Source organism: Lygodium microphyllum, chromosome 10 (genome assembly GCF_053477565.2).
Source record: "Lygodium microphyllum isolate KBCC chromosome 10, Lygodium_microphyllum_v1.1.10, whole genome shotgun sequence".
Taxonomy (NCBI): domain Eukaryota; kingdom Viridiplantae; phylum Streptophyta; class Polypodiopsida; order Schizaeales; family Lygodiaceae; genus Lygodium; species Lygodium microphyllum.
The window spans coordinates 113,441,464-113,468,602 of record NC_141144.1 but is presented as its reverse complement, the minus strand read 5'-3'; the positions used below and the strand labels follow the sequence as shown (position 1 = coordinate 113,468,602).

Genomic DNA, 27,139 nt, shown 5'->3' with positions numbered 1-27,139 from the left:
AATCAATAGAAAGCTGAAGAAGTTACAAACCAACAAGCTTGAGTAGTCATGAATCCATGCTCTGATACCAACTGAAAGGTGAGAAGGATCAAAGCTTGCACTTGGAGAGCTATGGCGGGAGAGCAAAAGCAAGAAAGACAGAGATAAGAAATGGGAACTCCAATAGTCATTATGTGACACTAGGCCTTCCTTTATTCAAACTATCACTAAAAGAATAAATAATAAAGTGACAGTGACATGCGCCCACCACTTGCAATGTACAGTGGTAGGTACAGTTAGTGTAGTAATACACGGGCGGCTAGGCAGAGGTGCCTTTACCCCAACACTATGGTCTCATATAAGTAAGAAAGCATAGAAACAATCACAACTAGAAAAATCCTCAAGGAGAGTGGTGTATAGATAGGTGCTTTATTTGAACAATGTATTGTTTGTCATTGTAGAGTATACACAAAACATAATACAACTACCTATGTGGTGTAGGTGGGCAAGGACCTTAGAGAGGGATGGTTTGGGAATATATAGTGGTGCCAAGAGGCATGTATCCAGACTTGTGGAAGGAATGAGAAATAAATGCTTGGGAGTATAGCAAGTATTCCTTGTTGAGATTCAAGCTCATGATCAACGGCACCAATGTCACGAATCGCGTGGTGGGGGGACTTGCTCAAGATGCTGCTCCGAACACACACAGAATGTCAAGCTCACTCAAGAGACAAGAAGAGAGATGGAGGCCAAAACGTTTTTCTTCTTCTTCTTCCACACACTTTACAATGTACACAAAGTATAGATAAGATACAACATAAAGGAAAGTGGCCTACTCAGTCAAACAATGCATAACCGACTACACTAGTCGATTGGCACTATAACTATGCCAGCTGTAAATAGGTGTAACAACCTGCATATAATAACTAATGAGTCAGTGGCCATGTGAGAGTCATAATGACCACCGATGTGCTAAGTGTAGATGTGTGGACGCATCTAACCAGGCGGTCCATCATTAATGTCTGCATGTGGTGAGCTTGTCATCTCAACAACCAACTCTATCTTGACAGCCATAGTTTCAGCTGTTGTCATCTATCATGTGTGTCCAATAAATGAGTCAGAGACTCAACCATAGTTAGTGGCCAGTTAGTGACATAGTTAGTTAGTAGACTAGATTGCTAACTATGTGTGACTAGACTTTAGTCTATGAGTTATGAATAATAAAGAGAAAAACATGAGAGTACTATACTCTCTGTGTGGGTTTCCAATGTCTATGTCTTTCTCTCTCCCTCTAAAACTTTGACATGGTATCAGATTCAAGTTAGCTCGGCTTCTTGGTACACAAGAGCTCAAACTCGAAGGATTTGGAAGCTAGAAGGTGACAGTGACTTGCAAGTTGAGAAGGAACGCTACAAAGGTTCATTGATAGCCATAGCTTGCATTTGATGTGGTATGTATCACTATTTCTAGATTTTACACTTGCTGATAGAGCCTATTGAGGCTCTCAAAGGGTGTCCATTTACTTGTGTTGGAGCCCTGGATTGTGTGCATTAGGGCCAGCATTTGGAGCAAAACAGCCATGTGATCAAATTAGTGTGTTCCTACAGAGCAGCAACCCGTTTTTTTTAGAAGCCATATCTCACAGCATAAATGGATTTTGGAGAAATGGCTTGCTACCCCTAATCATTTCAACATGGTCTACAACTTTGCAGAAGAAAGCTTTTCCAATTTCTTCACAGATTTTGAGACCAATGCCTTTGTCAAGGTTTTCAATTTGCCAAGGAATTGTGTTCATGTTGGCATGGTTTTTATGCATCTATTGATGCCTATTTGGACTTGTCTTGATACCCAGATGATGTGGTAGTGCTCTAGGATAATTTGGAGCTATTTTGGGGCTGCATTGACCTCAGTATGACTGTGTTTTTAGTGTTGTAATATATTATATAGCCAGTAGACATCTTGACAAGGTTCCCATAAATCAGATTGCTACTGTTTGAGTACTCCAACTAGATGTATTCACTCTATAGATGTCATGTATGCATATGGACATGTCTATGGGTTGCTGTGGGCTATAAATACTCTAAATCTGGACTGATTTCACTACTGGTTATATAGCAAACTGGCTGTCTACAGCCTGCTTGGCATTGTTATTGCCTATCTGTGAAGCTTGTATGTACATGCATTAAAGCCTAGAGGTTATGGTATATGTTGGAGATGGTTTGAGGCTTTTTTGAGCTAGAAATACTTCAATTTGTGCAAAGGATCTATGGTTGGTTAAACATAGACTGTTGTTTGTCATAAGTGATTGGAAAACAGCTACATCAATTGTACGCTATCTACTTCGAATGCCACTGTATCTAGATGTTTTGCTACATGGTTGGGGATGTTTTTGACATGTTTGTGAGTTGAGATACCCTGGTTATTACTGAGAATTACTGTTACATGTTCTTGGACTGAAATTGTCATAAACAACTGAGTGATTTGTAGGGAGTCATGCACTTACAAGTGGTATATGGCATTGAATACTATAATTGCAGATATGGTAAATGGTCAAGGCACTGACAATATCACTCAAATTGTGGGAGAGAAGCTTGAAAAATAAAAACTTTTCTTTGTGTAAGTTTAGGATGAAAAATTTCTTGATTGGTAGAGGCTACTAGGATTATTTATGCATGGGATTTGAAGCCAAACCTAAACTACCTCAACAGAATCTGACTCATGGTCAAGGAAGAGCTCACAGACAGTGGTTGAAAAGAACAAGCAAAGTGTTACACTGGTTCTATTTATGCATTTTTTATGTGATGGCTATGAAAATTACAAGCTGTCAGTCCTCAAAGGATGCTTAGTATACTCTAATGAATAATTATGGCAATGTTACTCATGCAAGGAAGATATAGCTGAAGTAGTAATTTAATAATATGTCTAGAAATGGTAGGAGCATCCAAGCTTATACGACAGAGATAAAAACCATGGTAGACCAGCTTGCTACTTTTGGTTCTAAAGTGTTAGAGGATGACATGATTGCAGTTATATTGAATGGATTAGGCAAGGAGTATAAGGAATTTGACACATCAATATCTAGGAATATACCTAAGCTAGACAAGGATGAAAAGTGGTATATAGACTCAAGAGCATCTAATCACATTAATCTCCATGGTGAATGGTTTGATGAGTTAGTAGTAGGATCTCATGGATATGTTTGCACTAGTGATGACACACAACATTATATTCAGCATACATTTGTGGTTTCCTTGATTAAGCATGATGGTAGGAAAAAGAGTTTACATGATGTATTACATGTATCTTAAATCACAAAGAACCTATTGTCTATTGGTCAAATGGTAGAACACAATTTATAGGTAAGGTTCAACAAGGATGGTGGCTTTAGTGAAGAGTACAAAAATGGTTGTAATTTTGATTGCTAGAGGCAGAAGAGATGTCAAGATGTTCACACTTGATGCATCTATTCCTAAGTTGAAAGTAGCCATGTTTGCCCATGATAGTGGAGCAGTTGCGGATGTAGAAATCTAGCACAAATGCATTGGTCATGTAAATATCCAAAGGCTGAAAAATATGCAATAGAAGCAGGTTGTGCTTGGCTTGCCAAAGTTCAAGTACAATTATTTAGGACATGTCTATTCCACTTGTCAATTTGAAAAATAGGCAAGGTTTCCTTTTATGTGGCATGTTAGAAACAATTCTCAACCTTTGCAATTGATACATATGGATGTATGGGATCCATCCCATAATGCCTCTTTTGGTGGTGCTAGGTATTATGTATCATTCATTGAAGATTTTAGTCGTAGTATACATGGCTATACATTCTAAAACACAAGGACAAGGTAACTGATGAATTCAAGGATTTTAAGAAACATGTTGAAAATGAGTTTGGTTGCTACATTTCATGTCTGAGGTTTGATGGAGGTGGAGAATATGTCTCTAAAGAGTATGACAGGTACTTAACCAAATATGGCATAAAAAGGCAACTCACATGTGATTACACACCTCAACGAAATGGCATGGCATTGAGCGAAAGAATCATGTCATTATGGAAGTTTCCAATGCAATGCTCAATGAAAAGAATATGCCAAGTGGATATTGGGCTGAAGTAGTGGTTATCTCTCTCTATTGCTCTCTTTCTCCATTTTCCATAACTCTTTCTTCCACTTGTGTACTTCCACTCAATATCTATCTTTCAAGCTAAACAATGAGGTTGTCCCCATAAGTAGCTTTTGTGAAGTGTTTGATGAATGAGGCTTTTAGCTATACAAAGGAGGTCTTCTCTCTAGCATCAAGTCTTTTGAACCAAATGTGTCCTTTTTCACCTAGGCGAAGTCCAAATGTTTAGGCCTACTTGGTATCACCCATAAGGTTACTTGCCTCACAAACTTACTCAAATTGTTCTATGAAACTATAAGGGTCATCACTGGCTCAATATTTGTCTAATTGTTTGGCCACTAAAGGTATTTTTGCTTGGTCTCTATGGGTTAATGTGCTTCCTATTCCAATCAAGATGATTTTTGCAATATGTGTTCTGACCTAGAGCATCTCTGACAAGTCAAATAGTCTACATGGCACCAAATGAGAGAGAGAGTCTTGTGACAAGCCAGTTGCTCCTATGTTGAATAACATCTTACAAATGCTATCCAATTTTCCTTTCATAGTGGTAAGCTACAACTTGGTATCATTGTTGAGTTCAACCAATTGGTTGAGGCTTGGTTGAGGCCAAGCATACCTTATCCCCTCAATTCTATGAGCTTTTGTTGTGATACTTGGGGAGTCATGCTTGAAACATCAAAGCTCATAGCTTGCTAAAAGCTATTGGCCCTGAATTGGAAATCTTCATAACTTCCTTGTGAGTTATCCATAGCACTTGTGGTAGTTCCCACGGTCTCCAAATTGACTAGATTGATTATGTGATTAATGATGTTGCACGCAGATCGAGAATGCAACTAGGGGTTTGGTCCATGTTGATAGGTTGGGTATGAAGCTCATAATCTAATGTGCAAATCGAATGCTAGATGCATATGTAGCGAGCATCGGAAGGTCCCCAAGAACAAAAGAACTCTACTTAAGCTCAAAACGCAATAAGATAGACTTACATGACATGAAGAAAAGAGACAAATTGGATACAATCTCCCCCCATGCCTTGTGTGAGTGCTTCACAAGGCATGTATTTATAAATTTATTCATCTCAAAGCTAAAAAATAGCCCAAATTTACAATAAGAATACTTTAGCTTTTGTGTTTGCTTTTGTCCAAATAAAGAATAAAGCGGTTGGGTAGCCCAAAAGTCAGGTTGTGTCCAAATACAATGTCCAATAATAAAATATTTAAACCATGTGTCCATGCGCATACAAAATAATAAATATTTGTCAAATGCTTTAATAAATAAGCGCGCCTAAATAAATATTAGCGCCATGCCTTTAATAATAAGTCACGTGCCCATCAAAAATGATAATTTCTTCTAGATAATTTGAATACATGCTATCATCCAGTGCTTCCCAACGCCAGTGCCGCTTGCTCTACACATCAATTGAAGCATTCACAATTGTTAAAAAATAATAAAATTAAACTAACAAAAGTGAATACCTACCAGTCTTCAACTACAAAATAAATAGGTTGGAACTCTGTCCTAACCTTAATTTAATACAAGTGCACTCTAAACTCATAAATATCCATTGATTTAAATATGTATTTTGTGGAATTACCCACCATGGAATGACCCACGTGCACAGTAAATTAACATGATGCCCGAAAAGGATAGGCGTCCCCGTCAACTTCTTGGACAAGGAATCCACCTTGTGTATGAGCCCCAGTAAATAAATATAGTTTTACGAAATCCACTACAAAACCTCATAGAATCTACCATGGCTCACATAATCCACCGTGGAATATGCCTCCTGGCATCATACCCTCGGGGTGGGATAGCAATTGTCCTCAATTGCTATTAGCTCAATGTGGAGCGAGCAGTGAGGGGTAAGCACTTAGGTCATAGGCGTGCATCCATTGGGCCTCTTCAACAGGATGATTTTTAAACTTAACCAAATATCTAGAATATCTATGGCCAGTTCTTGTGGTCATAAAGTCAATGTCTGGAATAGTTTCAGGTTCAAGGATTTCAATTTCTTCTTCTAACAAAGGAGGGTTTTCATAGACAGGGTGAACAGGTAATTAGCCTCTAAAAGGTCATAACAAACTGATATGAAAAGTTTTGTGGATTTTTCAATATTGGGGTAGTTCTAATTTAAATGCATTATCATTGATTTTGTGAATGATCTTGAAAGGTCCATAAAATCTAGGGGCTCACTTAACAACACAGTGTTTCTCAACACTTTGTAATCTTCTCTTTTCAATGTGTACCCAAACATAATCGTCAACTTTGAAACTCATAGCTTTCCTTTTCTTGTTAGCTTGTTTTGTGTATGATTGTTGGGCTTTTGCAATCATGTCTTTAACTTCAGCAAAAATAGTAGCATGCATATTGGCAATATCAGCAACAGCTTTAAATTTGTTTGACAATGATGTAATAGGTGTAGGCAATCTATGTCCATAAATGATTTCAAAAGGTGCTTTCTATGTAGCTATATGTGGTGTATTATTATATGCAAACGGAAGTAAATGCAAGTGTGTATCCCATGTTGGTGGTTTTGAAATTGTGTATGCACACAAAAGATCTAAAATTGTACTGTTAGTAGCTTCTATTTTTTCATTTGTTTCAGGATGAAATACAGATGAGAAATCAATCTTTGTACCTAAATTAGCAAACAAAGTAGTCCAAAAATTATTGCAAAATCTAGAATCACGATCAGAAATGATAACTTTTGGCAAACCATGGTTAGTAAAAATAGTTTTCAAAAACAATTGAGCAGCTTGAGATGCAATTAATGTTTTCTTGCACGGAATGAAATATGCTTGTTTGCTAAATCGATCTACAATAGTCCAAATCATATCATGATTAGCTTGGGTGTTAGGCAAACTGGTTATAAAATCCATTGAAATATGTTCCCATGGTTATTCAGAAATTGATAAAGGCATTAATAAACCATATTGCTTACCATGGTGTCACTTAACTCTTTGGCAAACTAAACACTCAAATACAAAGTTAGAAACATCAAATTCCATCTGTGGCCAGTAAAAATATTCAACCAATGTGTGCAAAGTAGAAATAATACCTCTATGGCCTTAATATGGGAGACAATGAATTTCATGCAACAGAAATGATATAAATGAAATAGTTACACACAACCTTTTCTCATAAAACATAAATCCATCAGAATAAGACAATGAATCAATTGGAATCTAGTTATTAACAATTAATTTATTCCACTTAGCTTGAAAACTAGGGTCTTGGTCATAGGTATCTTTCATAGGGATAAGGGAATCAAAAGATATAACAGAGATATTATGGATACTTGGTCTTCTACTTAAAGCACCGACAACAACATTCTCTTTTCCAAGTTGATATTGGATAAGTGGATGAAAACTTTGAATAAAAGCAGCCCATTTAATATGACACTCAGAAATTTGTGATTGACTATGGATATGTTTGATACTTTGTTGGTCAGTTTTGATCATGAATTCAGATCCCATTAAATAGTGTTTCCATTGGTGTAAAGCTTGTACTACAACTAGCAATTCCTTATCATAGGTAGAATACTTGAGTTCAGATGGTTTAAGTTTGCAGCTAGAGAAGGCTATGGGATATGAATCTTGCATAAGAATAACTCCTATTCTAGATCCACTAGCATCAGTGACTACTAGGAAGAATGGTCTATTAAAGTCAGGTAATTGCAATACAGGGGCATGTGTTAAGGCATATTTCAATAAATCAAAAGACTCTTGCTGATTATCAGACCAATGATACACAATATCTTTCTTTAATAATTTTGTCAAAGGTAATGCAAGCAATGAAAAATTTCTCACAAATTTTATGTAAAAGCTAGCAAGACCTAAGAAAGAACATAATTCATGCACATGTTTAGGTATCGACCAATTCAAAATTGCTATTATCTTTTTAGGATCAACTTTAATACCGTCAAATGAAACAATATGTCCCAAGTATTCAATTTGGGTTTGGCAAAATTCACTCTTTTCAGGATTAGCATATAATTGATTCTCTTTCAACAATTTGAAAACCAAGGATAAATGTTCATAATGCTCGTTCTCATTTTTCTTGAAAACCAATATGTCATCAAAGAAAACAATTACACAATGTTGATGCTTCAAAAATATGTGATTCGTCATACGACTGAATGTGGCTGGTGCATTAGTTAAACCAAAAGGCATAACAAGGAAATCATAATGACCAAATTGAGTTCTAAATGCAGTTTTGAAAATATCAGGTGTGTCTAATCGTACTTGATGATATCCAGATTTAAGATCTATCTTGCTAAATATTGTGGCCCCTTGTAGTTTGTCCATGAGGTCATCTAACCTCCTAGGGATCAGATATCTATTCTTGACAGTGATCTTATTTAGGGCACAATAATCAATGCACATCCTATAGATGTTATTTTTCTTTTGAACTAATAGGACAGGTGCAGCAAAAGGAGAACTACTAGGCCAAATGAGTCCTCTAGTTAACAATTCTTAAATTTGGGTTTGAATTTCTTTCTGTTCAATTTGATTATGTCGATAAGATGCTTTACATGGTGGTTGAGAACCAGGAATTAATTCTATTTTATGATCTTCAGGACGTGTAGATGGTAAGCCAGATGGTAAGTCAGCAGCAAAACAATCTTTAAATTGTGAAAGGAATTGTGAGTGCCTAGGATGCATCTAATTTTCCTTAGCTTTAATTTCAATCACCCATATTAAGTATGATTTGCTACATTTTCTTAATGCACGTTTAGCTTGTGTGTGACTAAGTAATGGAAAGTTATCAAAAGTATGTGTACCATGTAATGCGATTTGTTTTCCATTAGAATGAATCTTCATTGAATGCGTGGAATAATCTATATCAGGATTATATTTATGACGCCAAGGCATTCCTAAGATAATGTTACTAGATTGCAAAGGCACAACTAAGAAATTTCTGGGCTCAACATAATCACCAATTTTAATTTCTAAGTCATGAACTTCTTGTGTACCATTGTATCTAGTACCTAAGAATGCAGCCTTGATGCGATAATGAGTTGGAATAGTATGTAAATTCAATTCTTTGACCAAATTTTTAGAAATAAAATCATGTGTGCTCACATCATCATGTAAAACAATCTTTTCTTTACCATGTACAAGACATTTCATCATTAATAAAGAATGAGGATTTGGCATACCTGGTAAAGTATCTGAAGTAGCACCGATATCGTCATCATCTTCTGTGAAATCTGGCATTTCTTCATGGTCTTCATCTTCAGTCGCTCCCAAGTAGTTGATGTGAACAGTTGGCTTTTTGGATTGACAATTCATCGCTAGATGTCCAAGTTGGTGGCACTTGTAGCAGACTACAGGCTTGGCTTTGGAAACATTATTGGTAATGGTTGGGAGTTTAGGTATGTTGGGGTTTGGCTGGAAAGATTGCTCAAGATTTGGATTTGTGTTTGATAGTAAAGCAAGGGGTTGTGTCCAAGATTTATGGAAAGAAGATGAAACAAAGCAATTTTGATTGAATCTTCGAAAGTTAGAATTGAATTGCTTTGTACTGAAGTTACCGTTAGTTGGGAATTGTTGTGGTCGCTTCTCCCATCCTTGAATTTTGTCTTCAGTATCATGAGTCAAAGAAATCGCATCCTTGAGAGTCGTTGTCTTGAACATGTTCACCTCCGCATAAAAGTGACTAAGCAAACTAGACATAAACTTGCACTTGTGGATTGCCTCAGGTACATCTTTGAGCATTCAAAGTTGCAATAATGCGTTCCAGAAACGCTCGGTATATTGTGAAATATGCTCATGATCTCTTTGTTGTAGAAGATCCCACTTTTTGATTGCTTTTTCTTGGAATTGAGGTGGAAGAAAATTTTGCAAAAATTTCTTTTGAAAAGCCTCTCAAGTAGTAGGAAAATCAATACTTTTGCAGACAACAGTCCACCATAACGATGCTCTATCCACTAAATGGTTAGTGACACACTTGAGTTTGTCTTTTTTGGCATATTGTTCTTCATGGAAATAATCATTAAACTAATTAATAAAAGCGAGAACAGTCTTTCCGCCATGTAGCCCATTAAAAATACAGAATTTAAAATTTCTTTTACTTGTCTTGGCTTCTTTCCTGATAGATTGTGCTTCGAGTGTCGCATCGATCGTACGCCGTATAAAATCTTCAGGTTGTGGTCCATCTTGTTAAAGAGTGGCCAGTTGAGCTTTCAAAGTTTGATGTGCTCTTTGTTTCTCTTGAAGCTGCATCATAATTAGGTCCAATTTTTTCTCCACCGTTGGTTTTGGTAAATCACCTTTGGCCATCAAATCTTCCATATTTTGATCAGACATCCTGCAAAATTTCAAACAACCTCACACACATGAAATCTTGTTAGCGGGATGAGCGTAGCTCAAAGTTGGGTTTACAAGGCTTGCTTCTTTTTTTAAAATGGATTTTTGCGATCTTTCTTCTTTGCGAATACAAAAATTGATGAAGGTATTCTTTCAAGCAAGGAATAAACTGTGCGTGTCAAATTACTTGCTGGAAACCATCTCTGTGAGAGTGTAGGTACGAACATGGGCTTGGCAGAGTTGTAAAACTGGTTCAGGGTCGGTTCAGTGTGAACAACCACTATGGAAAGATTGAGAATTTGAATTTTAGCCTTAGTAAAGCTTATAAGCTTTAAGCTTTATATAAAGCTTTAAAGAATCCCAAAATTTTTATGCCAGGATGGCGACATGTCCGGATGACGCCGACATCATGGAGTACATCCTCTCACCGCAGTCGATTAGCTTTTGGAGTACTTAAGATTTATTATAAAGCTTATTAAGCTTTATAACCCCAATTAACTAATGGAAGTTTTTCGATCCCTAAGAAAAAAAACGTATTGATAAAGGAACTTTCCGGGTGGTCCTTCCTCGACAGAGAGTGGTCCTTCACGATCCAACATCATAGCAAGGGGTTCTTCACCGCCAGGAACACGCTGGTATTGACGGTTTGTCACGAAATTGACTGTAGAGTCCGTTCATTCCAGGATTCCCACCTTCACGCGAGATGGTAAGCGATTGAAAGCCCTTGATCTCAACTTTGCTCTGATACCACTGGTGCGCAAATCGGATGTTGGATGCATATGCAGCGAGCACCAGAAGGTCCCCAAGAACAAAAAATCTCTACTTAAGCTCAAAAAGCAAGAAGATAGACTTGCACGACATGAAGAAAAGAGACAAATTGGGTACAATCTCCCCCCATGCCTTGTGTGAGCGCTTCACAAGGCATGTATTTATAAATCTATTCATCTCAAAGCTAAAAAATAGCCCAATTTTACAATAAGCATGCTTTAGCTTTTGTGTTTGCTTTTGTCCAAATAAAGAATAAAGCGGTTGGGTGGCCCAAAAGTCGAGTCGTTCCCAAATATAATGTCCAATAATGAAATATTTAAACCGTGTGTCCATGCGCATACAAAATAATAAATATTTATCAAACGCCTCAATAAATAAGCACACCTAAATAAATATTAGAACCATGCCTTTAATAATAAGTCACACGCCCATCAAAAATAATAATTCCTTCTAGATAATTTGAATACATGCTATTGCCCAGTGCTTCCCAAGGCCACCGCTGCACCTGCTCTACACATCAACTGAAGCATTCACAATTGTTAGAAAATAATAAAATTAAACTAACAAAAGTGAATATGTAGTAGTCTTCAACTACAAAATAAATAGGTTAGAACTCTATCCTAACCTTAATTTAATACGAGTGCACTCTAAACTCATAAAATTTCATTAATTTAAATATGTATTTTGTGGAATCACCCACATACACATTAAATTAACATGACACCCGAAAAGGACAAGGATCCTCGTCAACTTCTCACACAAGGAATCCACTTTGTGTACGAGCCCCGATAAATAAATATAGTTTTACAAAATCCACCGCAAAACCTCACGAAATCCACAGTGGAATAAAAACTCACAGAATCCACCCTGGTCTCACGGAATCCATGTGGAATATGCCTCCTAGCATTACAATCACTTCTCAAGTGCATGCATCCTTGTGTGGATCCTAGTCGGTGGGTTAAGATGGTGTCAATACATTTTGTTACTTTGTTTGTTGGTTTTGTGGTTTTTATGTTTTTCTAGTTTAATTTGTTTGGAAGGAGATTCAAACAGAGTTTCGTTTCAAAACCTTGACTTGCAACTTGGTATGTGGTGAAAGTACACTAATCACGTGTTTGTACTCTAGCTGTAATATGAGCTACGTGCAATCTACAAGAGCTTGTGCTCATGCGAGTGTGAGTGCCTAATGCAAGTTTGTGATATAATACAAAGTATGTGAATGCAACACTTACATACACAAAGGTATGATTGCATATGTGTGTGTGTAGTTGTTGACTAGTATGGTGTTGTGCATATTCCTAGATATGTGGTGAAAGTACACTAATCACATGTTTGTACTCTAGCTGTAACATTAGCTACATGCAGTCTACAAGAGCTTGCGCTCATGTGATTGTGAGTGCCTAATGCAAGTGTGTAATGTACTACAAAGTATGTGAGTGCAAACACTTATATGCACAAAGGTATGATTGCATGTGTTTGTACCCCCGATGAAAGGACAATAGGTTAGTGCAAAGTGCATGCCCTTAATGCATGCACACCCTAGGCATACTAAGCAAGTAGGTGTGCTACAAGAATTCAATCATGTCAAATGGTATAATGAATTCCAAGGAAAAAATTATGCATGTGCTTAAGATGCAAGGATAATGTGTTTAGTGTGTGAATGCACTAGGTGCCCTAAGCTACGCCTACATATTGATGCACTTGTGTGTATCCTATGTGTACTAACATGGGATGTGCCTAAGTGTGTACATAGTCAGTTATGAATGTATGCATGCCACACCAAAGGGGTGCTAGAACTCATGTTGCTCTCGTGCATGTGTATGGTTGTGAGTCCCCAAGGTGTATTGAACTAGCACACCAATGTATGTGGGTGTGAACAATCTCAAAACCTCAGCACATCCTAATGCATTCATAGGTCACTTTAGTGTGTGTGTTGCACCTCAATGGGTGTTTTCTAATTGCAACGCACATGTGTGCATGTGAGGCTAACTTACACTCATGTGAGTGTGGGTGTATGTATGTGCAAGTGTTGTGTATGTGATGTGTCTTTGTATGGGGTTGTTGTGTGCTTATGCAATAGTCCACATGCATGTGTAACCAAATCTATGCATGCAAATGTGTGCACCTGCACATGTATGCATGCATGTCTATGTGCATGTGTGAGGGTGTTATGCAATGTTCTAATTACTAGTACCTATGTATGATGACCTATGTGCACATGCAAGAGACTATGTGCAAGGGTTCTAGTGCATGGGGTTGTGTACATGTGCACGTGTGCACATGTGCGAGTGCAAAGGCTTGTGTGCAAGTGAACATGTGTACATGCACATGTGCATGTGAGAGAAGCTATGTATGATTGGCTATGGGAAGATGTGCAAGTGTAGGTGTCCTAGGATTTATGTGCATAGATGTAGGAGTCTTGTGTATGTGCACTAGTGTAGCATGCACATGTGTTGGTCTATGTGCAGATGACCTTGTACATGGCTTTATGTGCACATGTCTACATGCAAGTGCATAGCGGCTATGTGTAAATGCCTATGTGTAGGCATCCGCATGCAAGGGTGTCTTGTGCATGTGCCTAGATGCATGGTCATGGGTTTTGTGTAAGTGCACACGCTATGTGCATATATATGTGTCTATGTACACATATGGGGAGCTATGTGGGAGTGGCTACTTGCAAGTATGTAACTGCAAGAGTCCTAGGGTTTGTGTGCACATATGTATATGCACATGTGATTGTCTATGTACACATGTTTGTGTCCATGGGTTTATGAGCACATGCACATGTCTTTCTGTAGGGATCTATGTGCACATGTGTGGGGGTATATCTACAAGGTCTTACGTGCACATGTACACATAGAGGAACCTATGTGTACATGGATGTGCACATGCAAGGGCTGTGTGCAAGAGTATTGTGTATATATGTTAGGATCTATATGCAGTAGCCTATGTGCACATGTAGAGGCCTATTGTATGTGTCAAGTCCTATTGCACGTGTCTAGACCTATGTGCATGTGTCTAAGTACACATGCATGGATGCTAGTGCAAGTGCAAGTACATGTGCAACCGATCGTGTGTGCATGCAGTTGTATGCACGTGTGCTAGGTCTATGTGCAAGAGTTTGTGGGTACAAGTTTTGGGTGTGAGAGTCTTGGTCAATGTGCATGTGTGTAGGGGTATTATGTATATCACACGGATTGTGTGCACATGCAATGGTCTATGTGTACATGTCAAGGTGTATATATGCAGGATTGCACAAGGGTACTAGCATATATGTATGGAGAGCCTTATGTGCAATGAACCTATATGCAATGTGTAAGTCTTATGTGCACGTGCACAAATATGCAAGTGTCCTAGGTGCATATCCATGTGCACATGTCTACGGTCATGAAGCAAGTGTTTAGGGTCATGTGCATGTATATTTGTATACATATGTATGTGCAGGGTCCTCTATTGACATATTAGAAGCTTAAAAATGGTTTAAAGATTATGCAACCTCCACTACCTAGCATTAATTAGCCCACAACCTTCCTGGACTCCCCTCTCTCCCACCGATGGTAGGATTACATAGAGCCAAGTTGGTTATGGACTCCCATTCTCTCTTTCTTCAATATACTTCCCTCCTCCCAGATCATTTACATCTACCCATTCCATGCCAACCCATGCAACAACAAAAAAGAGGAGATGGAGGGATTTAATAACCAACAAATTATAAATTGAGTACCTATCATGGTTGTAGTTCCTTGTGTGTTGACGTTTAAACTCTCTTGCTACAGTTCCTTGTGTGCTGCTCTCTCACGGCAATCAACGCTCCTTGCACAGTGGCTTCTTCCAAATCCTCTACCCAAATCCTTCCTCCACAACAAACAATAAATAAATAAACCTAAAATATTCTTTGTATACTTTTTAGATTCAATGCACAAGCATCTCTCCTAATTTGCAACAAAAAACCATGCAAGTGACTTGACAATCAACATGTCCTTAGTCATGACAACTAAAGCAAAATGTTGAGCAACATGTGCTTGGTGTCTTGGGATTGTTGGACACACTTCTATTATTTGAGGAGTTTCAATACATGAAATCCTTAGGCCTAACTCTCACCTAGCCTCTTACACATTGCAAGAAATCCAAAACCATTGTAATGAGCTCTACAATGAGCTCCCTTGGCCCTCTTTCAAGAATAAAGATGGCTCTTGGAAGGCTCCATGACCCATGTATGCACCCACTCTCCCTTCTCACCCTCTACGGCATTCACATGCAAAGAGGGAACATGAGGATAGGCATGAGAGAGCACTCAAGTGAAGAAACGGGGGCTTCACCCTTGTGCCCTCACTCTCATACTCTCCTGCTCTCAAGCTCTCCCTCATCACAATGGAAAATAAGAAAGTGAGAACAAGAAATGAGCACACATATGAATAGCCTTTTCTATTCTCTTTTAACCTTTGTATACAACTTTTTATGGTTATGGTTTTCCCATATCTCTTGAGCACCCAGCCCACTTTTTGGACCAAGGCCTTCTCTCTAAGGATGCACTCAATTCCATATTCATATGCTAAGTGCTACTCTAATTAAGTACAATTTGCACAAGAGGGAGCCCGACCCTCATTTACAATAGTTGGATTTATTTTCCAAGGTCTAGTAAGTTTTTTTTTAAAAAAAGGCTTTCATGTTCTTTCTCTTCAAGTCTTTGTTTCTTCAGCCTCTTAACATTCATGCATAAGAAACTTCACATGGCAGCACTCTGTGATGCGGGACCCTCAACCTAGTGGGACCATCATACGAAGTAGGACATTTCCACATAGTGGGCCCTTCATCAATAATAATGCAAGAGCAAATGTGATAAACAATATTAAGTTAGGGTAGTCACAAGGCTTGGGAAAACCTTCTTCACAGACTTCAGAAGGATGACAATGGCATCTTCATCATGAATGGGTGCTTGGATGGAGGCAAGCTGTGCCATAAGCCCCTTCATATGTGAAATAAACTTGCTTAGATCTTCTCCTTGTTTGTATTCCAAGCTGAAAAACTCAATCTTTAGAAAGATCTTAGAGTTATTTCCTTTGTAGCGCCGTAGAGCCTTTCAAGTTCATCCCACTTCTCCTTGGTAGTGGAGAGTTGGTCAATATGATGAATTAAAGATTCATCTAAATGAAGCATGATGATGGCTTGAGCCTTTCATCATCTTCTACATCAAGGGGATTGGATGGGTCAATAACTTTGGTCCCTTTTATGAAGGGCCAATAGCCTCTTTCCATCATTTTGTATTTTACCAAGACTTGCCAAGGATGGAAATCTTTTCCATTGAACTTGTGAATTTGAGGCCTTACATCTGCATAGGACATGGCCATTATAGGAAGGTCTTACCTATTGCCTTAAGAAATGGCAATTTTTAGTCCTTTACAGGTGGCCAAGTACAACCGAATAGTAGAACTGATAGCCAACTCTTAAAGTTGTAGAGTTGAAAATGGTTGGAAATCATACATATGCAATATCTCAAGATAGGATTTAGGAGGTCATGTTCTTTGAACAACTCTTGATTTAATCTTTACTATTTTCCTAGGTTTCAACGAGGTGAGCTTTGACTGGACTTCAGGCTCTTCTTGATAATGTGGCCTATTAGAGGAGTTCTTGGTGGAGCACGGCTTATCAATCAACTCTATGCTCTTGGATGAATCAGAAGAGAGTACAATAGCACTCATATCTCTTATGTACTAGCAGCAAACTAATATTGGGATACGGTCTACGTGTTTATAGTTGTACACATAGCCTTACAACCAAGCAAGAATAGGTTAATGACATAAAGCACTTGATGGATTTAATTTTCTGATAAAAACACTAGATAGAGTCAATATCCAGCTAGCAACATGATTGCAAAATGCAACATTAGTGCTTACAAGTACTCATCTCAAAGTTTATGCCACGTGAGATGTGAAATGTGGGTTGTTTGATGAACTAAGGAGGTCCACCGAGGGTAAGAGACTTTGAAATAGTGCTTTCAAATCTTCAACTAACTTTGGAGAAGATCAATCGGTGATTAGAATCATTGTTAGTGCTTAGAAATTGAAAATTTTGAAGAATGGAAAAGCTTGAAGCTTTCTAGCTATGGCTACCAGAAGACCCACGGCTAGGGTTTTGAACACAACAGACTGTAGGAGATGAACTAGGAAAAACCCTCTTAGTTGAGGATGGTCTACTATAGGAGCTACAATAGCCCTATGACACTTGCCATGATTGTGCCCATTACAGGCCACGCTAAGGAGCTGAACAGGAGGCTATGAAATCCATGTCAGATTCACAATTTCTACAATGATGCCCTCCATGATGCCTTATGTTGCCCTCTGATGTGCCATGCTAGGTCCCCTTGAGCTGAGGAAGAGTTCCTTAGAAGAACTCTTGAGCTAAAACCTCCTCCTTTGTTCTCCCCAAGCCCTCCAAGGTCAAGGGATCAAGGTTTGGCTATGGAGGTTAGAAGGAAAAGATGAAGATGATGGAAAATCATGTGCACTTAGTGAAGCTGAGGGTAGAGGAAGCTGAAAGGATCAAAGGAGGCTCTGATACCATGTGGAGAATCAAAGTTTGCAGCAAGAAGAATGTGCACAAGAGGGAGATGAGAGCTCAAAGTACAAGAACAAAATCTTGCTTACTAAGTTGCTTAGAGTACAATTTGGGTACACTCCCTCACACATGATAGTGACCCATAGGCTATTAGGGTTGAAAAATCAATTTACGCACAGTCAAGGAATCATGCGGAAGTAATCTCAAAATTATCTTCTTGAGTTAACCAAATTGGCATAAACTTAAAACACCTAAGCCACGGAGTACTCGTTCGGAATAAGTTAAATTCCAAGAAACGCCTATACCTTAAATACTTGCCCACATTCACTAAATGTAGGGACAGTGAAATGTAATCGTAAAGTGAGCTAGGGTTTGTCCCTAAGAATCTTACAAGATGAAACTTGGAAACCCTAGGTCTAACGACGTCAGCCTAGTAACCTGAAACAGATTGTTTCGTGACTCGATAGTCTCATAGTTCGATGCAGCACTTGCGAAACACCACTTGCAATGGCCACAAGAAGCTTCTGCCTAGCAAAGGCTCCCTCCAAGCACTTCATCCAACCTGTGTGATGCAATTACTAAAATAGAAAACCATTAAACATACATGCACCAAATAGACATATGGCCCTTTTGGCCTAAAGAGATATAACATTTCACAAAAGAAATGGCCCTCTTGGCCTTACATAAATCATTTTTTTCTAACCAAATATGGTCTATTTGGCTTGTAAATTATATCTTGTCAAACTAACCAATCTAAACCAAAGTCACAAGTCCAAGCCTTCCTAGTAATATAACCTCAGTATGGGCTATTCCTCTTTGTGTGCTATTAGCTAAATGAATGACCTCCTTAGGCTCGAGTGTCTTATCATCCAAATAGATTGGTTCTTTCAGGTTTCCAAAGGCCTCTCCTATAGAGAGATTCGTAGATTTCTGCTCATTTAACCCTTTCCTATTTGGATTTTTGAATGTGTCATTGTTACTACCCAAACTAAGTAGGGATTCAATCCTAGGCCCATCATAACGATGCATCCCAGAGTGGTGCACATTGCTAGATATATCGTTATGGCCTCTAGTCTCATCCACTTGGGAATTAACAATAGTATATCCACTTGGAACTCTTTGCTTGTGATCCAGCACACTAGTCACACTTTTGGAGACTTTGGGCCTCCAAACCCATCTCTTTCTAATTTGGCTTAATTGGTTGCCACCACTCCTTCTATTTTGATATTATTTCATGATGACCGATTCATCTCAGCTCACTTATTGCCTATCGCTTCCCTTGAAGCACATCCTTCTACTAGATTCAACTCTAGGTGGATCTTTACCATTGTAAATCACAGGTTCCCTATTACCTTGGTTCTCAATTGTTGAGATAGCCTCCACATGGTAGCATATATCAGCTATGCTATGGGACGTCATCTCATTGACATGATTTTGTTTCAAACTTAGACCACTGACAGGTTGCTTAACCTCTCCACTTCCCCTATTAGGTCTACACCCATTTCTATCTAGCTCATAGATTTGGAACATGGGTTTGGCTACACTAGGATGCTAGGATTCTTGGGCCTCAAGATCAGTATAGTTAATGCCAAGATTCTCCCTAGTATACCTGTCATTTGCACCTCCAACATGACTAACATTCAACAAATGTTGCTAATCCTTATGGATTTCAAGGGTGCGAGGAAAAATCCAATAGTTCTCCCAACATCTTTGAATACATCCCTCATAATCTTCTGCTTGAACCTTTGCCTCCTTCAGTGACTTAGGGTTTCTCATCCTAACTTGGAATTGTGTATTTTATTTCCAAGTTGCTGACAAAGAGTTCACCAAGCACATCTTCTGGTAATTGACTGACTTTCCTTGGCCAAATCTTGATAATGTCATCAAAGGCTCTCGTGTACTCTTTAATGGAGGTATACAACTCTTGCCGACTCTGTATAAGCTATCCCAAGACCTAAGTTATGTGAACCTTCTTTTCATATTCATCTAAAAATCTACCACATAATTCCTCAAATGATTTGATTGACCGTCTTGGGAGGCTCCAATACCATTTCCTAGCCTCTCCCTTTAGGGTATTTGAGAACACAAGCATCCAATGTAGATCATCAAACCCACTTGCAAAGCAAGTCAAGCCATACTCTTTCAAATGTAGTATCGGATCCTTATCTAGTAGCCCATGAAACACTGGAAGATCCCTATAAGGAGGAGGGCATTTAGTCCTCTTCTTTGGGATCAAGACTAGGTCATCAAGGTCTTCATATTCACCTTGACCTAGTTCCAACATCTCAGGGCTCCTAATCTCTTCTGTTTCCACCTTTATCGGTGTAGGAAGGGTACTTGCTCCATGGACTTCCCTTTTTTCCAACTCACAAAGTGGTCTAGGGAGTCCTATGACTTTTAGCATATCATTCCAATCCTTTCTCACAAGATCTTCAATACCTTACCCATCCAAAGGCCATTCCACAATGGATTTATACATGAGCTTTTGCCCTTCATCTAAAATAAATATATCAACATTATTTAAAGCTTGCGGGTCGGCCCTTTTGAGCAACAGCTTCCCCTTAACAACTAAGGCTTCCAATGTCCTTGTGAGCATGGTGGCCCACCACATGGGACATTTTAGCCACAAGCAAATTCCATTATATATCATTACTATCCCATGGTGTTATGGCTTTGGCATGATCGTGGGTCGATGCCAGGACTGCCATGGGTTCCAACATGCTTGTTGCATATCCTCTAGGTTAATATATGGTCGTGCACAATGTTTCTTGAATAGAGACCACACCAAGGTGAACCTTTACAATGGGCTAGCCATGCTAAATGCGTAGTTTCCATGCTACATTAGTCATTTCTCATAGAGGATTCAATCTCTATGTAATTAACTAGGTCTATTAGGAGATTTTGAATAGGGCAAGCCAAATGTTTGAAACCTTGGACAAACCCCATTTTATAGATACTTTAGTGCATTCCTAATGGAGAGGATTCTAAATTTTAAGTCCCTTTCTGGCCAAAGTTAGGAAACCACCACTTATTACTGGCTCCCGAAAAATGCACCACTTGTGGGGATCTAAAATGCGCCCGATACTAGCTCTAAGCACTAGGCATGCCTCTCTATACTCAAAGAATACACTCCCTCGGCCTTGTGACAAGGAGCATCTAAGGGAGACACTGCCCTAACTTCTATCATAAATTTTGCAATTGTTTTGGATTGTAATCTAACGGGTAATCCTTCCCCACACTCCTCAAAGGGAGTCCCTATACATACATCGATGCAAAACACCTCGTAAGCACAAATAGAAGGAGACACCCCTCGGCTGAATCTCATGACCCCACAGTAGCTCTCCTACACCTCAGGGAGATTGGCCTCTCAATGCACCTCTAACACAATAACACAAACATCACAAACTCCACTCTTATTTTAATCACATGGGATTCACTAGTAGTAATAAGGAGACGTCACGTGTGTGCAAGAAATATATGAAAATATCCCTTATCTACCCCCTATTTATGGGACCTTACCTTATAAAATGTACCTTCCTTCCCTTAAATAACCCCCCTCCCTTACACTCACGTGGTACCATACGGTAAACCCTAGTGGACCCCCCGAGGTTTTAATCCGTTATAGGAGATAAGTTATTTCCTCACTTAACAATTCCCCAAGGAACCCAAATGCCTAAATCTACAACTTAGGTATCTCACTGCTCAGCACGGGTCATATGTATAGGAAAACAATATATAAATCAGCATTATGCAGTGCAAAGACATTTCCTTCAATGATTTTAGCCTACACGTAATGTTGTGTTGCTAAGGGTCTCAGCATCGAGCATCCTCATGCTGCTTGACCCTCTTAAACTTAAATTATAATGTTTGATATGCTATGCACAAACAAATAGATCAGAATCCCAAACATTATTAGCAACTAATTAGCATCAAGACCCCTCGTTTCCCCTATTGTTTAGGTTATGCATCGTTGATAGGCGTAAAGTGTGATTTTTTCATATATTTTTCTTGTAAAAGCAGAAAACAAACTTTAACAGGAAGACACAGCTAAGTTAAGGCTTATCCCTCCTGCTACAGCCATGCTGTACATTCACGGACATAAAGCATATTTTTCCTTAATTTTCTAGCGCAACAAATTCATTTTTCCCATTTTTCTACTATTTTTCTTCATTTAATTAGGTAAAAATTTTGATATTTCTAATTTCTGGGTTGGAACACTAATCAAAATCACTGAGCATTAATTTCATCTTCATTTCTACTCCATATGAATCCCAAAAGCACAACAAAAGGCCCAAATTTTATCATTTTCATGAAAATCGCATAATTGTGAGTTTTGCATGTTTTGATATAAATTATTAAACGACTAAATTTTTTGGTTTTCTTCAAGATTTCTAATAAATTTCAGCATTATTAATCAAAGGCAACCATTTACAAACAATTCCATCAAACATCTCTCACAAAACAAATGAATCTACCACTTATGCATAGAAACCCGGTTTTGGAGACATGTGTTTCATGGTTGGGAGGCCATAATGCTCTTTCTTGGCCACTGATGCTCTCTCTCAGCCCACCAATCTACGATCTCCTTCGCTTCAGCACCATCATTCTATCTACATCCTTGCATCAAACTCCACCAGCTTCTCCCATAGAATCACACGTGTGAATATGCAGCAATAGGAAATAGGAGAAAGGAGAGAGAAAGACTAAAAATCAGATTTTTCATTCCCTTCATGAAAATCAGCATTCTTACAACCAAAATGGAGCCCTCAGAGAGTGGATCAGGAATGTGCAGTCAATTCTCCCTCAACCCCTGCATCGAAGAGGCATGATTCTCAAGGAAAATCGGGCACAAAAAAATTTGCGCCCCCTCCCTCCTCACAATTGGTTTTGGGTATTTTCCCTTTAATCAAGCTTAAGGTCTTAAAGTTTAAAATATCTAGTTCACCTTCTCATGTTCACACTACAAAATCGAAGTGGATTTTTCACCTCCAGAGGGGCAAACGAGCTTAGATTCAATATCCGTCTAGCTGGATGTCTTTGTGATGTCGAAATCTGTAGACCTAGGACCCCTGATGCACGTTCTGGCTCCTAGATCATGTAGCTACTTCATAACGCGAAACCTTGCAGGGATTAAATGGAGGGTCATACGAACTCCGATCGATGAACAAGACTTGGTTGGGTTCCTAGAATCAAACTCCATCTAGGAAAACTCTTTTTCATTGATTTGCAACTGTTTCATTTTGCATGAAAAATTGGTTTTTTATGGCCTCCTGGGATCTTTTCTGCTTCAAAAAGCTCTTTAAAATCCACTCTCAACATATGTGTAGAATCCTTGAAGTACTTGTACACATATAGTACATACACTTTCACAAAAAATACTTGTTGTCCAGACTTTGCTACAACAAAGAAACCTTCAAATGTTGAGCTATTTGAGATCTAAAAAATCCAAGAAGCTTTCCCAAGCATCAGATCAAAATACCATCTCATAGGCATCATAGAAGCATTATGGAACTCAATGTATGTTGTCTAGAGCCTATTATGGCATACATATGCCAAACTGTGAGAAAATGGTTCAGTAAAGGACTCATCCAAGAGTGCCCAAGAGTAAGCCCTTTGATACTCAAAGGATTTCCAATGAGTCACCAAGCAGTAATAAGGAGCCAATTGATGCTTGAAGCAAGAGCTATCCAAGCAAGAACATGGGGCTAAAAGTCAATGCAAAATGTAGTAGCTAATCCTAGGCCTTCTTTAGTTGCTCCTCCCTTGGAAGCGAGAAAAATGCTAAGGACAAGCATTGATGAAGGGGGAAGTCATCGACAGTAAAGGTTTGGGGAAGCCATGAAAATTTGAAGTGAAGCTCTCTTCTACCTAGACCAAAGCAAAGATTGATGAAGCTCCTCAAATGCCCATTTTGATACAAGTTGAAAGGTTTTGTGGGACTGTAAGCACAAGCAAAAACAAGTGAGAAGAAAGAGATATGGAGATTCAAGCAAAGAATAGAGATATCGATGTGTACAAACTCCAATAGTTACAATGTGTGTCTTGCCTTCCCTTATTCTATTATCACAGTAAGAATAAAGAATAAAGTGACAATGAAGGGCAGATGCCAACCTATAGTGTTCATTTGTTAGGTGGTAAGTACAAGTGAATGTAGGTGGCTAGACACACGTGGCCTTTAATCCCCAACATTTGAAAATTGGGATGGATTGAAGTATCCCTCTAGTCTCTAACTTAAGACTAGTTAAGTTATTGCAATTATCTTATGTAACCATTTGGGAAAGATTGTTTTTAACTACTTTCATGTTGTGCTTAAAGGCATTCAAGAAGCCTAATTTAATGGTTTAATATAAAGCTTCTTTTATGTGTATTTATAATGTGGTAAGGATCCTAATTAAATAATTAAGAATATCAAGTATGTTAGGTAGAAATCATGGTCGCCATGATGACGCTATCCTACAAATGGGTGGAACCAATAAGTTACGTGCTCCTGACAAAATTTCATACAAATAGGTCCAAACACTAATTGTCTACACTAGGTTATACATCCCAACTAAGAGGGCCAGAGTGAGATTATGTCAAGATAGATGATAAACTCCCCTTCATCTCTCATTAACCAAGTGTAACGATGGTCTACTCTTGGTATAGAATTGATTGCAAAGAAATCGTTCTTAAATGGGTGCTAGAAAGTTGATAGAGATTGATAAGTCATAGGTTCCTCAAGTTGACCCTGGTGGGTCAAGGCTAAATGCTCTACTATGAGGTAGATGACTAGCTAAGCCCATAAATCCAGAGGGGTTTGGATGATGTTGCGCTTTGGATGATGTTGCCAAATATCCTCTTCCTTGACTCGACTAGGGGTGGATATCTCCCATGTACCTTACATATTGTATTTCAATTTGTTTAAGCCTTTCCCATATGAGAGTACTACATGATTCATTCTTAAATCTACATATGGTGAGCATATGATATGGTAATATAATATCAAATCTTGTTGTGTATACTAGAACTCAAAATTCTATTCTAACTGCTTTACAAGTTGAAGAACCTTAGATCATGAAAATGTAAGGTTATAAAAATATATTTTGAATAATTCAAACTTAAAGCATTTTTTACAACAAGACCCATTAAATTTTCAATATTTTAAAGGCATAACTATCTTATATGATGAAGGAACACATATTTCAACATTTGACTTTTTCCATAGAATTGATTTATATATGTAAGGTTGCACACATGCTTAGCACATGGTCACATGCACACACCCCCATGTATGCACACATATATGCATGTATGCATGCAAGTGCATGCGCGTGCACACACACACACACACACACACACATTTATATAGGCATGTATGTATGTATGTACATATGTATATATGCATGCATGCATGTACGTACCTTACATATTGTGCTTCACTTAATTTAACCCTTTAACATATAACAATGTTGCATTATGTATACTTAAAGTTAAGACTATGGAGAGGATAGAATCTAGTAACATAAGAAATTATATTATATTGTAAAAGGTTAATTTGTATAGCCACAAGTTTATAACTTGAAGAAATTTACATTATGAAACTATTGGGGTTACACTAAACATATATTTATAAATTCACAATCATGAGTATAGTTAACAACAAGACTTACTATGCTATGTTTCTCTTATGACTTCTAGTAGATTAGTATTACTCACCCACATCTAGGATATAATCATTTTTTGCCTACTTTGAGCTACATACAAGAGAGTGCCATTTCAACTAATAACTCGTCAATAGTATGATTTCATGTGGATGGCAACATTTTTTTATGATAAATGCATGATTATGGTACTTGCGCCACATTGGCATGAACTTCATGTCCATGTCCATTGGCATGAACTTCATGTTCATGTGTATGGTAACATTTTTAGATGGTAAATGCATGATTATGGTACCTACGCCACATTCGCATGAACTTCATGCCCATGTCCTTCTTTTGGGCACCCTTATGGTGAGGATACCATCCTCCTCATAAGCAGTTGCATGGGTGGGAATGATGGGTCCATGAAGTTGGAATGTTCGCTTGAAATAGCAAGGCACCCTCTCCTTAGTGTGCCATTTCCCCATCATCTGACTCCTTATGATGCCATTGTTGTCACGTATCCCAGTCACTTGCAGTATATTTCCCTCTTGGCCTATCATTTTCACATTCACATCCTTGGGTGTCATTCCTAACCACAACCAAAGAACAACTTCAAACTAATATTTGCTTACTTCAAAACAATATCTATTTCTGAAGGATTTCCATTCAATGTGATTCATTATTATTATTATCTCCCTAGAAAAAAATATCATTTCCTCAATTTGAAATTTTATAAAAGCACCTCAATACATGATTAACTTCATCACCCTTGCCATCATAAAATAACTATAAATCATTTCATTAGTTTAATTGCATAATGAACACATTGTTTTTAACACATAAAGATCCAGATCATTGCTTCATAAATTATGACCATGTTACAAGAGAGCTAAAATAACTAGACATATATGCGATGTATTGTAAACACCATACCAGGTAACTCAAATTTGATTACGCTAGCATCTTCCTCTTCTACCCATTCCATATCTACATCTCCATAGTAGGAAACCAAATCATTGGAGAATGAATCCATCTATAGACACCTCAACTAAGTAAGACCTTACGTTGGAGAAATTTTAAGCTAGCAAGAAATGTAAAAGGAGGGGGAGAGGCCTAATAGATACAAATGCCTGGCATCTATGTATCTATTTCTTCTCATCAAGCATCAAATTTTATAAATCCATTGAGCTTATCATATTACAAACCATGATTAGTGTCAAAAGAAACTTTTGTAAGTGCTTCCCTTTTTGAAAAACCTGTAGCCCCCATCCACAACAACCCAATTCTATTCTTGATATTATGCCTTTCAAAATATGCTTTTTCTATCACGCCCAAAAAGGACCTCAAGTCTCCATCAATAATTGCATTCTATGATCCAATTGTATCAATAACTGCATTCTATGATCTAATAGTATCCAATTGATTGATACTATTGCATTCTACCATCCAATAGTATCGATCAATAACCGAGCAATAAACACATTCTACAATCCAATAGTATCAATCTATAAGGACTCAAATATACATCCTTAATTGCATTCTACACTCCAATAGTATCAATCAACATGTTCAAATCACAATAACCACCACTACAACTAGGATGAGTTTAGATAATGGCACTTTAGAACTTATTCAACACTATATTTGGGAATTTGGGAATTTCCATGCACTTTGGGAATCCCCAATACCTTTATTATTTGACCACATGGTCAAATCTTGTTGTCTAACTTAAAGGTGGAGTCTACCCTAAATATTATATAAGCTACTTTCCCAGATTCCACTTTCAAA

At 38.1% G+C, this 27,139-nt stretch overlaps 1 protein-coding gene across 2 annotated transcripts; it reads right to left on the bottom strand.

Annotated features, from left to right (window-relative positions):
- Positions 1-5,140: 5,140 nt before the first annotated feature.
- Positions 5,141-26,528, bottom strand: LOC148030454 (uncharacterized). 2 transcript variants are annotated; one of them, XM_087686777.1, is made up of 4 exons: positions 26,285-26,528; positions 14,899-15,025; positions 9,257-10,407; positions 5,141-5,503 (listed from the first exon to the last, which is right to left on the bottom strand). In XM_087686777.1, exons 3-4 carry the CDS (start codon positions 9,813-9,815, stop codon positions 5,469-5,471), a joined length of 594 nt encoding a protein of 197 aa, XP_087542903.1. In that variant the 5' UTR covers positions 9,816-10,407; positions 14,899-15,025; positions 26,285-26,528; the 3' UTR covers positions 5,141-5,468. The 2 variants fall into 2 exon arrangements, 1 of the variants encoding a protein (XP_087542903.1); XR_015692195.1 differs by lacking the exons at positions 5,141-5,503; positions 9,257-10,407; positions 14,899-15,025 and adding an exon at positions 25,121-25,904.
- Between the last annotated feature and the right edge of the window lie 611 nt (positions 26,529-27,139).